Source organism: Myotis yumanensis, unplaced genomic scaffold (assembly GCF_028538775.1).
Source record: "Myotis yumanensis isolate MYYU_CA2020_CCGP unplaced genomic scaffold, mMyoYum1.0.hap1 SCAF_14, whole genome shotgun sequence".
Classification (NCBI taxonomy): domain Eukaryota; kingdom Metazoa; phylum Chordata; class Mammalia; order Chiroptera; family Vespertilionidae; genus Myotis; species Myotis yumanensis.
Window position 1 is genome coordinate 24,311,392 of NW_027223765.1, and position 16,260 is coordinate 24,327,651.

Genomic DNA, 16,260 nt, shown 5'->3' on the forward strand with positions numbered 1-16,260 from the left:
CACATGGGAAAGTTTGCCTATCAGAAGGTAGCTGGATTCAGAAGGAATACAATAAAAATCCCAGTTTATACAATGAGCCTCCGAGCTGTTTAAAACAGCAGACCAGGTTGGCAAACATCAGTCATGTCTCACCATCATATTGACTTTGAACTAACTACCTTCTGACATTTCCTTCCAGTTGAAAGCCTGCTTAGCGAAAGGCATGACACATGCTAATGAGGTAGAAAAGAGTGGTGTGGCATAAGAACCACCGCTAGTGGAGTCATATAGATAAGGGCACACATGTCCTTGGAAGCATGAGCTGGGCAAGCTGTACATTTCTGAGCCTCAGTTTTTTCTCTGTAAGATGGCAACAGCCACCTCCGCGAACTGAGATTCAGTGTTTGGCACACAGTAGGCTCATGGCAAATGTTCGTTTGCTCCCCTTCTCAGCTGTCTGTGTAGAATACCTTGTGGAAAGTTTGTGACGTCTGCTTCCTTCTTCTTTCAGTTTGTAAAAGTATCAGACGGCTGGACGTTGTGTTCGTGCTGGATCACTCAGGCAGCATATTTCCACATCAGCAGGAAAGCATGATTAACCTGACTGTCCATTTGGTGAATAAAGCGGATGTTGGCCCAGACCGAGTTCAGTTTGGAGCTGTCAAGTACTCTGACCAGCCTGAGGTTCTCTTCTACCTCAATACATATTCAAACCGATCAGGAGTCGTTGAGAATCTGAGGAGGCGCAGGAGCATTGGTGGAAATACCTACACTGCCAAGGCTCTCGATCACACAAACATCCTGTTCTCGGAGGAACACGGCAGCCGCATCAAGCAAAATGTGAAGCAGATGCTGGTCATCATCACCGATGGGGAATCCCATGACCGAAACATGCTCAATGACACAGCATCAAAATTAAGAGACAAAGGCATCATCATCTACGCAGTGGGTGTAGATAAGGCCAATCAAGATGAACTTGAGATTATGGCAGGGAATAAAAATAATACTATCCATGTACGTGATTTTGACAAACTTAAAGATATTACCTTGCCTATACAAGAAAGTATGTGTACCAATGCACAAGAGCGTAAGTTGTAATCTTTTCTTAAAAAATATATTTTATTGATTCTTTACAGAGAGGAAGGGAGAGGGATAGAGAATTAGAAACATTGATGAGAGAGAAACGTGGATCTACTGCCTCCTGCACACTCCCCACTGGGTATGTGCCCGCAACCAAGGTACATGCCCTTGACCGGAATCGAACCTGGGACCCCTGAGTCTGCAGGCCAACGCGCTATCCACTGAGCCAAATCGGTTAGGGCTGTAATCTTTAAACTTTCTATGGGGTAGAATAAAAAATGTAAGCAGAACATAAATGATGTCTTGGCTTCCGGTTACCAGGGTGTTGTGGGCTGAACACTTCTCTTCTTAGGCTACATCTCATCTCTAAAATGAAAGCATTGATTGAGCAAGGTCCTAAAAGTCTCTTCCCACCACAGTACAAATTGAAGAGATGATAGAAGGTTTCAGAAGCATCCCTTGCTGTCTTGGCACCTGCTGCCTTTTTCTTGGCGGAAGGGACCTCTCTTTTAGATCATGTTCACCTTCCCCATTTCCTGGCTATTGTGTGCTGCTCCATTTATTTAATGGTCTCAGTGCAGCCACTGGGCATCAGTTTTAGGCCAACCTCAAGTGGAGAGTTTCATGGTTTAAACAGATAACCTTTTGTCTTCAAAGATCCAGGGTCTTCTGAATGGGGTTATAGGCATTCTACAGGGCCATAGGAAGTTCAAGTGGTCTACTATGCTTTTTTTTTTTGTACTGTGCCTTTATGGATGAGGGCCACTGGTGCAGAGGGGAGAATATGGGAGTTCAATGTGGGATAATGGAGACGAGCTGCTAGGAACAAGGAGTGAAGGGGACGAGTTCAGTTTGGAGCTGTCAGGTACTTTGAACAGCCTGGGGTTCTTTTGTACCTCAATGCGTACTCAAACCATTGGGTTAGGGTAGGCTGGCGGCATCACAGCTGAGTGAGGAGAGGGTGAGATTTGCCTCATGAGCTCAAAGCAGCAGAGGTTGACAAGCCATCCAGGGATGCCTCCATGGAAGGTGAGAATCCTGGCTGTGTATTGGCCCAGTCTTTCAAACCTGGCAAACAAATCAATCAACTGATTTCCTTTCTTCTTTCCTTTTCCACTCCCTTCCTGCAGACTCCATTCTCTTCTTCCTTTTCTCCATTCTTCTTTACTCTCTACCAGTTTGAAATCTACTTATGAATCCAACACAAATTATGTTTCTAATACTGACATTTACCCATCTCCCATCCCCGTAAGCAGTTCAACCCCAAGCAGAATCTTCCCCCTAATCCCGTGTCAGGTCAGCATTTGCTGTGCAGATTGAAACTATGACTCACCACCATAGCTCTACCTGACTTATGTAAGCAATACATTCATCCGCTTGGTGTCAGACACTGAATGATAGTATCATCTTTAACTAAGAAAAAAAGTATGACTTTTCCAAGGCACTTGGACCACCTTGATTCTGCTGCCTGTTCTGGCCTGTCCCAGGACACACACCCTGAAACCTGGTCTCCATGCCATCCATATTGCCACCTTTCTAATACTCACTGGATTGTCACTGCTCTGCTTACAGTTGACAATTTCTAAGCCCCTGTGTTCCATCTGGTACCTGCCCTCCTCTCTAATTCATCTATTGTCCTTCCCCTCTTCAGAATCTCTCCTGTCATTTTGAAATTCCTCCACATCTTTGCATGCACCATTCTATCCACCACGAACATGCCAGCTCAACACGTCCCCCTGCTCCACCTATCCTGTGTGGTGTGTTTCAGCCTTTGCTAATTTCCTGATCCAACACCCACAGTATCCCCCAACTCCTGTACTTTCTATTCCTCCTAATGGTAGCAGGTAGAACTTATTTACTATTTTTTCTATCTGTGTCTGTCAGAAGACTATGAGCTCCTTGGGCAGGTTTGGCCTCTTGTTTCTATTGGGTTCCCACCAAATCTAGTACATTGCAAGGACTACAGTCTTTTCTTGTCAATATGTTTTAGTCTCATCTCACATGCCTACCTTTTGGAGGTAGATGCTAAGGTTGAGTTTGGGATGCAAGGAATTTAAGGAAAGGGGAAAGTAGGATGAGCAGAAGTCAAACAGTGCTGCATGCTTGACAAAGCTTCAAACCTGGCAGGAAGCTCTAGTGAGTATTGCCCATCAGAGTTGCACCAGACTGAAGCAACTAGATCTTTATATGCCCTTTTCACTTAGTACCCAGATGTGGGCTGTCCTGCTAAGGGTATGGCCTTTGGCAAGGCATCACTCTGCAATGAGGCTGTCCATGAAGGAGCTGACAATTAGAGGCTGTCAGCTGACCACACTCCCACAGTTAGACAGCAGGTCTGGGCAGCAGATCCTTCCTTGAGGGTCTATCTGGACAGCCATCACTGGGTCTACTATACTGCCCTTGCAAGGAATTGTGTGACAGTAGGCGTCCCATTGTCTCAACTACCTTTAGTAACCACTTTAGTGCTGTCCCTACTCAAGTCATTGCATTTGAGTAGAGAGGGTCATTTCTTGGTTATGGGACATTTCACATTGGACTTCAGGAAGATGATTCTATATCCTGTTTACTAACCATTAGCACTTGCTCCATGAAGTTTTAATATTTGGGTGGTATTATTTAAAAAATTTTTAAATTATTTAAAAAAATTTTAAAGTACAGGATTTAAGGATACAAAGGATTGAGAGGTTCAGGTACCAGCTTCCCTGGATAGTAATTGTGTATTTTTAGGCAAGTTATTTAATCTCTGAATTCTATTTCTGTATCTATAAAATTAGAATAACTGCTCATAAGGTGGTCATTAATATTAACTGTTAGTGTATGCCAAAAACATTTTAAACCTTCTTTGCCTGAGTAGCTTTTATTGTCAAATGAATCATATAAATAAAATTTGGAACAAAGTCTATTACCTTTCTCCACCTTGCTATTGCCTCTTTGAGAGGCAATCAGTGATTCTCTCTTCTGTTAATTTATCTCAATGTGCTACTAATGTGGGTATTTAGTAAAGGAATTTGAATATTTGAGTAAAGGGGAAATCTAGAGTGATTCATGAGGAAAGTAATTGATTTATTTTTTCCATTTGCAGCCTGTAACACCCGAGAAGCTGATGTGATTTTCCTCTGTGATGGCTCTAACAGGGTATCTGACTCAGAGTTTGTTACCCTGACAACTTTCTTGTCAGACTTAATTGATAATTTTGACATTCAGTCACAAGCAGTAAAAATTGGGATGGCTCAGTTTGGGAGCCGCTACCAAGAAATGATTGAGTTGGACAACTCTCTGACCAAACCCCAGTGGAAGACTCAAATTCAAAATATCACCAAGAGCAGTGGATCCCCGCATATCGTGTCGGCCCTTAAAAAAGTGAGGTTTATGTTTGATCCATATGTTGGTGGGAGAAGAAATGCTGGTGTCCCTCAAACTTTGGTTGTGATCACATCTGGGGATCCCCAAGATAATGTGGCAGATGCAGTAAAAGTCCTGAAAGACCTTGGCATTTGTATCCTGGTTTTAGGCATAGGACATGTTCATAAAGCACAGTTTCTACCGATAACAGGCAATTCTGAAAAAATAATCACCTATCAAGACTTTAATAAATTAAAGAATGTGGAGGTGAAAAAAAGGATTGTCCGGGAAATCTGCCAGAGCTGCGGGAAAACCAGTAAGTGTTCCCTTGCCCTTTATTTTCATTTAATTCCATCTTTCCAGTTCTCCATTTCCCAGGGTGTCTTGTGGGCTCGCTCTAGCAGAACATAGTTTTAGAATGGTGTGCAGTGAGAACAGTCCTCTCTTCTGCCTCCCAGAAAATTGGGATCAGTCAGCCTCCATCAGAGACAGGTTGTGTTCCCTAGTCAGCCTGTCCCCTCCCTGCAATCCAGCATTTATGTTCCTCTTAGCATCTGGAATTCAGTCTCCTATTCCTATACACAGAGTGGCCAGATTATTATGACCACCCCATCAGTACAATGAAGTGAATTAGTTATGCAAATAATAATAATGATAAAACCTTGAGAGTATTTGCTTAGGAAGTTTTCAATATTTAGTATTTTTGGAAGTGTCAGTGAAGTACTGATGGGGTGGTCATAATAATCTGGCCACTCAGTGTATTTCCACTTCCGTAAGTCCTAGAACAAAACCTTGCATCCAGTAGGAACTAAGTAAAATAAATACTTGTTCATGGGAAGTTTTACTCTTTTAACTTCATTAAGCTATCTTGCAAGGGATTCTATGTATGTGCGTGTCTGTATGAGTACATGTGTGTTTTCTTCCTTTAACGATGGCATTTATAAAATCCTAACATAGAAAAGATTTGAAATGTCCTTATGGATTATTTAATTTTTAGAGACACTAGCACAGATGGCCGCAAAGGCCAGGTGGGTAATGTGCCTGAGCCGCGGGGGCGGGAGTGAGGAAATGAATGGAGAGCAATGACCCATCTGGTGGGAATGCCGCTGTTCAGCTCCAGCTGAGAGTAGCCATGTGGGACTTGGGGTCTGTACTCAGGGCTGGGAGTTGGGAGAACAGCGCATCAGGAAGCAGCAGTAAATAACATTTTGTGGAATTTGTAGATATTCCTCAGAATGCTTCTATTCTAGAGTTGTTATGGTTGAAACCACTTCTTTCACATGATGTGCTGTCTTTCCAAGCTCTCCAGACCTGTTACGTCCCATTTGGATGCTCGACTAGAGGCAGATTATAGTGATGGAGAGAGCGGTGGACCTGGAATCAGAAAGCCAGGGTCTAACTCTGGTTAGTTGCAGTGACCTCCATGAATTGCTGTCTCCTTCTGTGTACAATGAGCAGGTGGACAGGGTCAGTGGTGATCAAATGGCATCTGAATTGCGTTTGTCCTGTCCAGTGTCAACAACTTGTTAAATCATTTGACAGCTTTTAAAAATAGCTTTTAATTAAAAAAATTTTTAAATTAATATCTGCATTTTAATTTACATTAAAAATGTAGATTTCAGGCTTTCCTTTGAAAAAAATTAGATGATCTGACAACACTGAGCCTCATTTCCCACATGGCTACTCTCAGTTGGAGCTGAACAGTGAACAGATGGGTCATGGCTCCCCATTCATTTTCTTCACTCTCTGCCCACTTGACTCATTTACATTACATTACCCAACCCGGCCTTTGAATTTGTGACATCTGGAATCAATAATCCCTAAGGAAAATTCACATATTTAATATGTGGTGATAATATGAGCCATAGTATGTCCTCATTAAGAGAAGAAAATGTGCGAGTACGCACACACCCAAAGGCAGCCCCTGAGCATTAGATTGAACCATGATTGGAAACTCAAAATAGTATTGGAATTTGTGTTAGAGGAAACACCAGTGTTACATGTTGGTCTTCCTTCTTGGACACTTCTTGGGTACTAGAGACCCTCCAGCCCTGGGCCATGACCACTCTCTTTTTCTGCCCTATCTGCCCTTCCTTGCTTTCTGCTCATTAATCTGACTTTGTTTCCCTTGGTCTCTAGATTGCGTTGTGGACATAGTGGTTGGGTTTGACATGTCCAATCACCTGCCTGGGCAGCCATTGTTCCATGGCCACCCCCGACTGGAATCATACCTCCCAAGCATCTTAGGAGACATCACTTCCATCAAGGGGGCGAGCTGTGGGGCAGGCGCAGAGACACACGTGAATGTGGCCTTTAAGGTGAACAATGATCAAGCATTCCCTGCCAAGTTCCAAATCTACCAGGAAGCAATATTTGAGAACCTGCTGCAAGTCTCCGTCAATGGGCCAACTCATCTGAATGCACAGTTCTTGCAGAGTCTGTGGGACACGTTTGAGACTAAAAATGCATCCCACGGACAGGTATCCATGTTGCAGTCTATCTCCCATCTCAGCATGCTCTCATATGTTTCTCCCTCCCAATCACATATTTCATTTTCACATTCTCCTATTCTCTGCTTTCTTCTTTCTCTAGGTGCTACTTATCTTCTCAGATGGTCTTGGGAGTGAAAGCCTCACAATGCTTGAAAACCAATCAGACAGACTCAGAGAAGCAGGTATGTACTGAGTTGAAAATTTAAATGATTAAGCATGTAATGTGCTGAGAAATCTCTACCCTACTTAGGTGCTCTAGATCTTGGGATCTGTCCAGCCATTTGTAGAAGATGCTGTGATGTTGGTGCCTTGCCCAAACCCCCTTGACCTGCCCACACACTCACCCCCCACCCCCAAATGCTGTAGATGCTGTGGCCAAGTCCCTACATCTATGACCTTCCACAGATGTGAGCCCTTGACTGACCTGAACCATTACCTGATGCTTGGAGGGAAGGTGCAATTGTACCACGTCCCACCTGAGTGTGGAAGGGGGACAGTCATTGATATAGGGATGCAAAAGCCCAGGGCCAAGTCTGATACACTTTATTTTCTCATGAATCGGGCCAAGGTGAAGACTTTACTAAGACACATCCTTGCTTACAACTTCCCCTTCCCTTTCTGCATTCTCTCTCTCCCTCAGTAAACCACACACACACACACACACACACACATTCCTCTCTCAAATTCTGCTTCTAGAGAACCTAAGACATTGCCTATTACTTTTGATTTTCCATGTGAAAGATCACAACATGGATTTTGAAAAGCACTTCTCACCGTATAGTCCCTGTCCATGTCATAGTTTCCGGCTGAACTGGAAGCTAAATGCAGAAGTTGAGAGTAATGTACAGTGACAGAGGCTCCACTGTTGAATGGGGTACATAGTTTGAGACTGGCTTCTGGGTTCAGCTTTCATGGGCAACCTCCCTAGAGGCCACAACGTGTCTTGCTTTACTGGTGGATTGTGTCTCCCTCCCTTCTCAGATCCCTTCAACACCTTCACACTGATCTTGGAATATCAAATTCCTTAGTATGGCCCATGATGCTTTTCAGGATCTGGTCCTGCTTCCCATGCCAGCTTCCCCTCACTCCTCACACTCAGTGTCCCAAGCATACAGAATCTTTTCTATTTGTCCTCCAATGTACTTCACAGCCCCATCTTCTCAGTCTTCACATATACTCTTTTCTTTTGTCTAGAGCTTTTCCCACACTCAGGCTCCCACCCCCATCTTCTCTCCATCTTCCATCTCAAGTTCTTTTTCTTGACCAATTTCCATTCATTTTTTTAGGATCAGCTTAGATATCAGTTCTTTGCAGAAACCTTCTATGACCTTCCAAAAACGAGTTAGGAGCTTCTCATTTAGGCTTCCATAGCACCCTGGTGTTTCCTCTCAGAGCAACTATCTGATTCTTGTCCACCTCTTCTAGTAGACCATACCTCTTGTATCCCTGGTACAATGATTAGTGCATAAGAGGCTTCTAATAAGGAAATATTTGTCTAATGAAAGGATGAATAGAGTAAATGAACTAATGAATTAATTAAAAACTGAATGAGTAAATAAATGAATAAAGAACTCCTGGGTACGACCAAGAGTTCAGCTGATACTGAATTACCCTGGGCTTTCCTCAGACTCCCAGGGCCTAGGCTCCCAAGGGTGTTTGGCCATGGAGATGACTTGAGAACTATCATTAATTTATATTCAGTCAAACACTTGGAAGATGAACAAGAACTTTGCCCTTTCTTAAAAATTACTTTCAAACGCATACGAATTGCATTAAAATTGGTGGTGAGATGTTAAACAGTTTTCTGTTAGTGTTTTTCTGTAGATTTATAAATAGTTTTTCTTGCATACTTTCTCTTGGGAAATTTCATCATGGAGTTGGGGATCTGTGAGTACCTAGTCTGTGTACTGACAATGCTGGCAAATCTGCTGTTACATTCTTAGTATGTCAAGAGCACTGCTTCCTCTTACGTTTTTCCACACTTTCTGATTCTTTGAATAATGTTCACTGAGTGGCTTTTCTTCTTCTTTTTTTTTGTGTGTGTGAGCAATTCCTTTGGTTTTATATCTGTCATTTTTACTGCATAGGTCTTGATGCTTTGCTGGTAGTATCCCTGAACCCAGTTGCTCATGACGAGTTCTCCAGTTTTGAATTTGGAAAAGGATTTGATTACAGGACTCACCTGACCATTGGAAATAGAGACCTGGGTAAAATGCTATCACAGTATCTGGTGAGTTTTTGAACAACAACCACAACAAAAATCCAATTATTCAAATACAGTAGGAACAAAATTGGAATTTTGATGAGTATTTTCAAAGACTGCCTTGTTTGCCCTAAATTCAGTACATGGCCTTTAGTATATAAAAAAGTGTGAAAGATCAGAGTGCTGAACTTTTTTTACATGCATTTTTATCCTTTGTTATTTAACCAAATGAATGCATAGGGAACTAGAAAACCGATCCCTAATCAAATAAGAAATACCACCAACACTTTATGCTACAGAAACCCCCCAAAACGGGAGACTCAACTAGGAACCACCAGTCTTGTGCAAACTTGACCTGTGACCATCTATGCAGTGGGCTCCTATAAATAGAGGTCACATTTTTGGAGAGGGTGCGTTGCCAATGCAGTTGCTGCTAATCTGGTCCCTTCTCTATCTAAAGCAGCGGTTCTCAACCTGTGGGTCGCGACCCCTTTGGGGGTCGAACGACCTTTTCACACGGGTCGCCTAAGACCATCGGAAAACACATATATAATTACATATTGTTTTTGTGACTAATCACTATGCTTTAATTATGTTCAATTTGTAACAATGAAATTGGGGGTCACCACAACATGAGGAACTGTAGTAAAGGGTCGTGGCATTAGGAAGGTTGAGAACCACTGAAAGTGTTCAGTCAAAAAGCACCTCTTAGTCTCTGTGGCCCCTGCCCCAAAGAGAGCATGAACTTGTAGGTGGTGGGTTTTGATTTGTGAGAATATAGTTCTTATGTAATGAAGTTTGTGACAGTTGTTGCTCACTCAAGTCTGTTTTTTTTTTTTCAGGGAAACATTGTAGAGAGGACATGCTGCTGTGCATTTTGCAAGTGTCCAGGGAATCCAGGACCTCATGGGACCCGAGGACTGCAAGGCTTGAAGGTGTCCTTCAGATGAAACTATTTAACTTAATGGGCCTTGGTTTGGTGTGGGTGGGACTGAGACTGAGACTGAATGGCTGAATTTGCAACCCTCATTTGATGCCGATATCATTGTCCCTGGGCATTTGTGTGACATCTGTGCTGTAGGAGCCAGTTCAGAAGAGCCTGCTTTTGATGCTGCTATTAAGAATAACCCCCCCTTTCTCTTATATGTCCTTGGTGATATTGCTTCTTGATTTTGCAATTTATACTTTTGACCCACTTCAGACATTTTGAAAGGTGGCCATTTGTGTGTCTTCTTGGAAGAAGTGTCTGTTCAATCCTCTGCCCATTTTTAAATTGGGTTGTTTGATTTTTGTTGTTGTTGAGTTGTATGAACTCTTTATATATTTTGAATATTAGCTACTTATCAGAAGTATTGTTTGCAAATATCTCCTCCAATTCAGTTACAGAACCATATATTATGTGTGGGATATGAAACCGAAAGCAATACATGAACAAACAAATAAAAAACTTATAAACACAGACAACCATATGGTAGTTACTAGAGGGGAAAGGAAGTGGGGGAAGGGAGAAGAGGGTAAAGGGAGTCAAATACAGGATGATGAGAGGAGACTTGACTTTGTGTGGTGGACATACAAAGCAATATGCAGATGATGTATTATAGAGTTGTACACTTGAAACATATCATCTTATTAACCAGTGTCACCCAGTAAATTTAATAAAATTTTTAAAAGGTGGCAAGAGATGTTAAAATAATGGGGAGAGTTGTACTTCATCAGCAATGGAATGTAATTGAACTGCTAAAAGAGCATAGCATTGCAGACGAATAGCCCTTTAGAAAATGAATTACAAAAGATCTATTGCATAACAATAGCATAGATAAGTATATTATGGTATTTTCATTCAATGGAATGCTCCAAAGTATTGAAAATGAATGGGCTGCATGAATAAATGTTATAAACACAGTAATGGCCAAAAAAAGCAAAACAGAATACATATGGTATGATTCCATTTGTAAGAAATTTGAATACAGGCAAAACTAACCTACAGTGTCTAAGGATGAATGAGTAGTAAAGCATAAAAAGGGCAAGGAGGTATTTTTTATACAAGTCAGAAGTATTCTCCCTGGGGTGAGGGTGGGAACGGTTAGTGATTGGTATGGGCACTGGGTCTGGTTTTTTCGGCCTACGTAGTGGCTATACAGATGTTTACTTTATAATAATTAAGCGATGACCTTGACATTTTATTTACTTCTATGCACTTTCTCAAGTGGCTTTTAAATATCACAATTAAGAGCGTCTGGTTTGTTCTATTTTAAGAGATCAAATACAATGCTTGTTCCTGAGTCCAGCATTGCCCATGCTTGTGGAAGGATAATTTATCTTGGACATTTTACCAGTTACATTTTGTTTAGGAGTTTCCTCTCTCGTTACTTTGCTCAGGTCAGTTATTCTGAGCAGAGAGCTAGGGCCTGTGTTTGAGGAGGAGGAAAAAAAACCTCAATTGACATCCTTGCCACACATAAGCCATGAGGGAGTTAAACCATATATGTAACCTCTTGCTTGGGAGAAGTGCTTCTTCTTCCTTGAGCTCTCAGAAAAGCAGAAGAAAGTGAAACGATCTGTTTGGAAGTGTTATTCATTTGCCTGCTAAAAGAGTTGTGTGGCCACCGCTCTCCTTGGTGCAAATCTCCGAGTCACAGGACTAGCCTGGCCCCCCAGCAATGCAGACGAATTCCAAAGGTCGATCTCCTATAGCATCAGGAGGGCCACCTTCTGAGAGACTTTCCCTGATGATTGTAGGACTCTCCCCACACTCACAGCCACACCTGCGCAAACTCCAACCAAGTTGGAGGACTAACTAAAAGGCCCAATGACGGCACAAGTTTGAATTGATGGAAGGTGGCTAAAAGTGATTTTTCTTTCTTTCCTCTCAGGGTTCTCTAGGTCTAAAAGGCAGCAGAGGACACAGCGGAGAGGAAGGAGACCATGTAAGTTTTTGTGACTCATCTTCCCCTGCTCCCCCTCACACACACGCACATACTGATTTTGTGTTTTATAGAAAGCTTTATTTTCCTACAGAAGAGGTGGTGAGGTTTTTTTTTTGTTTGTTTATGGTAAATATTCTTTGTAGTTTTGAGAGGAATGGGTGGTAGCTTCCCTTTTCCTTTTTCCTTGTCTGAATCACAAGGCCCTGTTAAACTTATTTGTGGGGGAGTGAGAAAGCTCACCTATGTGTTTTTTGTTTGTTTGTTTGTTTGTTTTTATCAGTAGCAGGGAGGTATGCTCCTCTCTACTCCCACCTGGAAAAGGAAGCAGGCAGAGCGCCCCCCCAAGGTGGGGAATCCTGGTTACATGGTTCACAGAGGTTTTCAGATCTCAGTTGTTGACCCTGAAACCAGAATTCTCATTTGGTTCATCAGTCACATTTTGAAAATGGATTTGGGGGAACTGAAACCACATGGGTGGCTCCATTTGGGGTGGGAAAAGTTCAGGAAGTGTCCAGCCTGCTTGTCCATCCCCTTAGAGCAGTGATGGCGAACCTTTTGAGCTCGGCGTGTCAGCATTTTGAAAAACACTAACTTAACTCTGGTGCCGTGTCACATATAGAAATTTTTTGGTATTTGCAACCATAGTGAAACAAAGATTTATATTTTTGATATTTATTTTATATATTTAAATGCCATTTAACAAAGAAAAATCAACCAAAAAAAATGAGTTCGCGTGTCATAGGTTCGCCATCACTGCCTTAGAGCGAAGGCCAGCTCCTCATTCTTGGCAGCAAGTTAGGATTAAAAGCAGTCTCCAGAGTCAGACATCAAAGGCTGATGGAGATGTGAAACCTTAACAACATACTTAACCTCATGACCTTTCAGTCTCCTCATCCGTAAACATCTGTACATTCTTCTAAGAGCGAACTTTACAAGATGAACACTGAGGGGAGCCCTTGAAGTCACCCACCAGGTACCTGTGGAGAGGCCTTGGAGCCCACCCAGTCGGCACGGAGGGATTGGAGTGTGGGGACTCGTGTCATGCTACTGCCTGGCTGTGAGCCCACGGCTGGCTGAGACTCCCAGGCACTGGGAAGTCGGAACATTTCAGCACTTCTCAGCAAGCTGTGGCCATGCGCCAGGCCTCCTGCTTTACTGGGTATAATCCTCAGAATAAAGAAAGCAAAGCAGGGGAGAGGAAAATCAGTTCTCCTCTCACCTACCAGGAAGGAGAGAATTAAGCTCATTGCTAAAAAATTATGTATCCATACAGCAAAACTTTAGCACCTGCTCTGCATCCAGATTTGAGCCGGGCACAAGGGCACAATGGGGAATGAGACAGTCGGAGGTCCCTGCCTGCAAGGAACACAACACTGTTCTTCTCGAGATTCATTTCACTGCAGCATTTACCTATTTCCCGGGGAAAGCAGGATTGGTGGGAGATTCATGTGTCATTGACCTTGAGTGTTCTTCCTATGTGGCTGGTCAGACTTTGGGGATCGTTAACCTGGTGGGACTTCCCATGAGCACTGGCGTAGAGTAGGGTCTCTTCCCATCGACTGCTTCTACGCAGCTCCAGTCCCCTGGCACCGACTTGCTTCTGTACCATCAGCCATGCTGACTCTTCCAGGGCAGCATTAAGCCCCGGATAAGAGGTCAGGACCAGCGTGTGTTACCACGTGTTTGGAATGTGGCTGGAAAGTGAGGCGGCTTCCGAACCTGTGGCTGTGCCGAGTGAAGAGGCAGTGAAGCGGCTGAGCTCGTCCTCTGCCTCTGTGTGATCTTGGATCTGAAAGGAAGCCCCGAAGGTTGACAGGAAAAATGCTTAAATAGAGGGGGAAACAGAATTAAATGAATGAGTTGGGGGGAGGATTTGTTTGCCGAGCCCCAGCTTCACTCTCAAAAAGTAAACTGCTGGTGGCTTTGGGCATAAGAATCACTTTGGATACCTGTTTGGGCACCTTCTCTTAGGGAATGCGAGGAGACACTGGCCCCCCAGGAGACAAAGGGATCGCAGGATGTCCAGGGCAATGGGGTCAAAAGGTAAGGCTCTGCTGGAATGTTATTTTAAGTTCTCCCCAACACCCCCACCTTCTGTCCTCCGTTCCTTCCCTCTCTTGTTTTCTGTCTTTCATCCCCCCCTCTCTTCCCCTTTCTCCACTTACATGTTAGTTTCCTCACCTGCAGATGATTTACATTTGTAATCTCATTGATTTTTGTAAATTCCATCTACAACCTCTTTGTGGTTATGGAGCCAAAAGCAACTAAAGAAATACACAGTCATTGTCTTCAGAGGGGCAGCCCCTTCCTGCTCCAACAATCTGGGAATCCTCGTGCTGTCTTTGCCATGTGGCTGAGGAGTGTTGTATCTTTTACAGGGAGTCAGAGGATTGCCTGGATCTAAGGTACCGTAGTTTCTTCTCAAATTGCATGTCCTCGCGGGATGAGTTTCCGGACAGGCGTGTGGCAGGGACCTCCTTTTCTGATTGTGGCCCGTCATTGCTTCTCAGGGAGAACTGGGAGAAGATGCGATCGATGGCCTGGACGGGGAGGAGGTAAGCCATTTTTCTTCAAGTACCATAAAGCCAGCAGGAGGCTGATATATTTTTTTCAATGGAAATTTTGTTTTCCGTGTCTTTTTTTAGGGCTCTCGTGGATTTCCTGGAAAAAAGGGAGAAAGAGGTGATCCAGGATCTCAGGTAACACTCTTCAATCTATTAGAGCAGGAGAATTTAGTGAGAGAGACAGTCTTAATTGCTGTGTGTCAGCGGTTATTAGGGATAAAATCGACAGCTGACTTAACCACATAATGAAGGCTTATTTCCACGGAAGAGGTGCTGCAATCAGTTTGGAACAAGTAGGTAACTATGTAATTTTTAAGAAGTTCCCGTTAGAAATCTCAAGGTGTGCAAGATGCTCTATGGGCATGTTTTTCAGAAGTCTGCAAATGAATGCTTTCGCCTGTCAGCAGCTTTCATTGCATCGGGGGTCGGGGGGGGGGGGGTGGTGAACAGCAAGAGAAAAAGCAAAAATACTTTGGTGACTTTGGTATAGCAAATCACAGTGAAACTTTAATTTTACATTCATTTCAAAAGTTAATAATCTTTAAAAATTTAAATTCATTTCATGAATTAATACATGCTTACTTGGTTCCAAGCAGCTCTGCTTTTATGTTCTGATACATTTATTTATCAAATATTTTTTAATACCTAGGGCGTGCCAGGCACTGAGTTATGCACCAGGCAATCAGAAATGAACCACCCTGCCCTTGTCCTCAGGATTCTACAGTGTAGTTGGGGAGACAGACAGATCAATAGCTAATGGCAACACAGAATGTGATTGGGACCGTGTTGCAGGCATCTGCATGGGAGCCCAGAGAAGGGTTCTCACTCAGCAGAGTGGGGAAGGAGTTCAGGAAATCTCCCTGGAGGAAATGGTCACTGAGCTGAAGATGAATAGAAAGTAGCAAGACATGGAGGAAGGGCATTCCAGACAGAGGGAACAACATAAGCAAAGACGCAGAGGCTTGGGGACACTGCAGTTGTTCTGCCTAGTAGGAGTATTAGAGAAGAGGTAGAGGGAGGTCAGGTTCAAGAGGTGCTAGAAGAGATGGGGAAGGCACTGGTGAGCCATGAGGAGGAGTTGGGCTTTTAACCATTGGGGAGTAGGGAGCCCTTGAAAGATTTTAAGCAGGGAAATCATAATTGATTTGCATGTTAGAAATATTACTTGGCAGTAGTCTGGAGGCTGTGTTGGATGCTAGGCAAAGATAAGAGGCGAATCTGTAACAATCAAGATGAGAAGTGATGAAGCCTCAAATAAAGCAATGGCAGTGAGAACAGAAACAGAACATATTAATTAAGGAGATGGCAGAGCCTAGACTGGAGTGAACACCTATGTGCAAAATTTAGGGAAACCCTCATTATGCACAGCGTGAGTGCTTCCCTAAATTCTGCACCATAGGCGGCTTGCTCATTTCCTCCTAGTCCTGACTCCGGGACATAAGATATCCAGATTTAGGTGACTAGAGGAGAAGGAAATTAGGGGTCAGTCCAAATGCCTATAACAGCCGTGGGCAAACTACGGCCCGCGGGCCGGATCCGGCCCGTTTGAAATGAATAAAACTGAAAAAAAAAAGACCGTACCCTTTTATGTAATGATGTTTACTTTGAATTTATATTAGTTCACACAAACACTCCATCCATGCTTTTGTTCCGGCCCTCCGGTCTAGTTTAAG

The 16,260-nt window shown here is 43.2% G+C and overlaps 1 protein-coding gene across 1 annotated transcript in view; it reads left to right on the plus strand.

Moving 5' to 3' along the window:
• Nucleotides 1–16,260, plus strand: part of COL6A5 (collagen type VI alpha 5 chain) — a 105,316-nt gene that overhangs the window by 36,465 nt on the left and 52,591 nt on the right. The window contains exons 7-17 of the mRNA XM_070433378.1: nt 491–1,066; nt 4,142–4,717; nt 6,541–6,881; nt 6,994–7,075; nt 8,981–9,123; nt 9,939–10,031; nt 11,970–12,023; nt 13,995–14,066; nt 14,402–14,428; nt 14,534–14,578; nt 14,669–14,722. Of these exons, the coding sequence (XP_070289479.1) occupies nt 491–1,066; nt 4,142–4,717; nt 6,541–6,881; nt 6,994–7,075; nt 8,981–9,123; nt 9,939–10,031; nt 11,970–12,023; nt 13,995–14,066; nt 14,402–14,428; nt 14,534–14,578; nt 14,669–14,722 (2,063 nt within the window). The remainder of the gene's footprint in view (nt 1–490; nt 1,067–4,141; nt 4,718–6,540; nt 6,882–6,993; nt 7,076–8,980; nt 9,124–9,938; nt 10,032–11,969; nt 12,024–13,994; nt 14,067–14,401; nt 14,429–14,533; nt 14,579–14,668; nt 14,723–16,260) is intronic.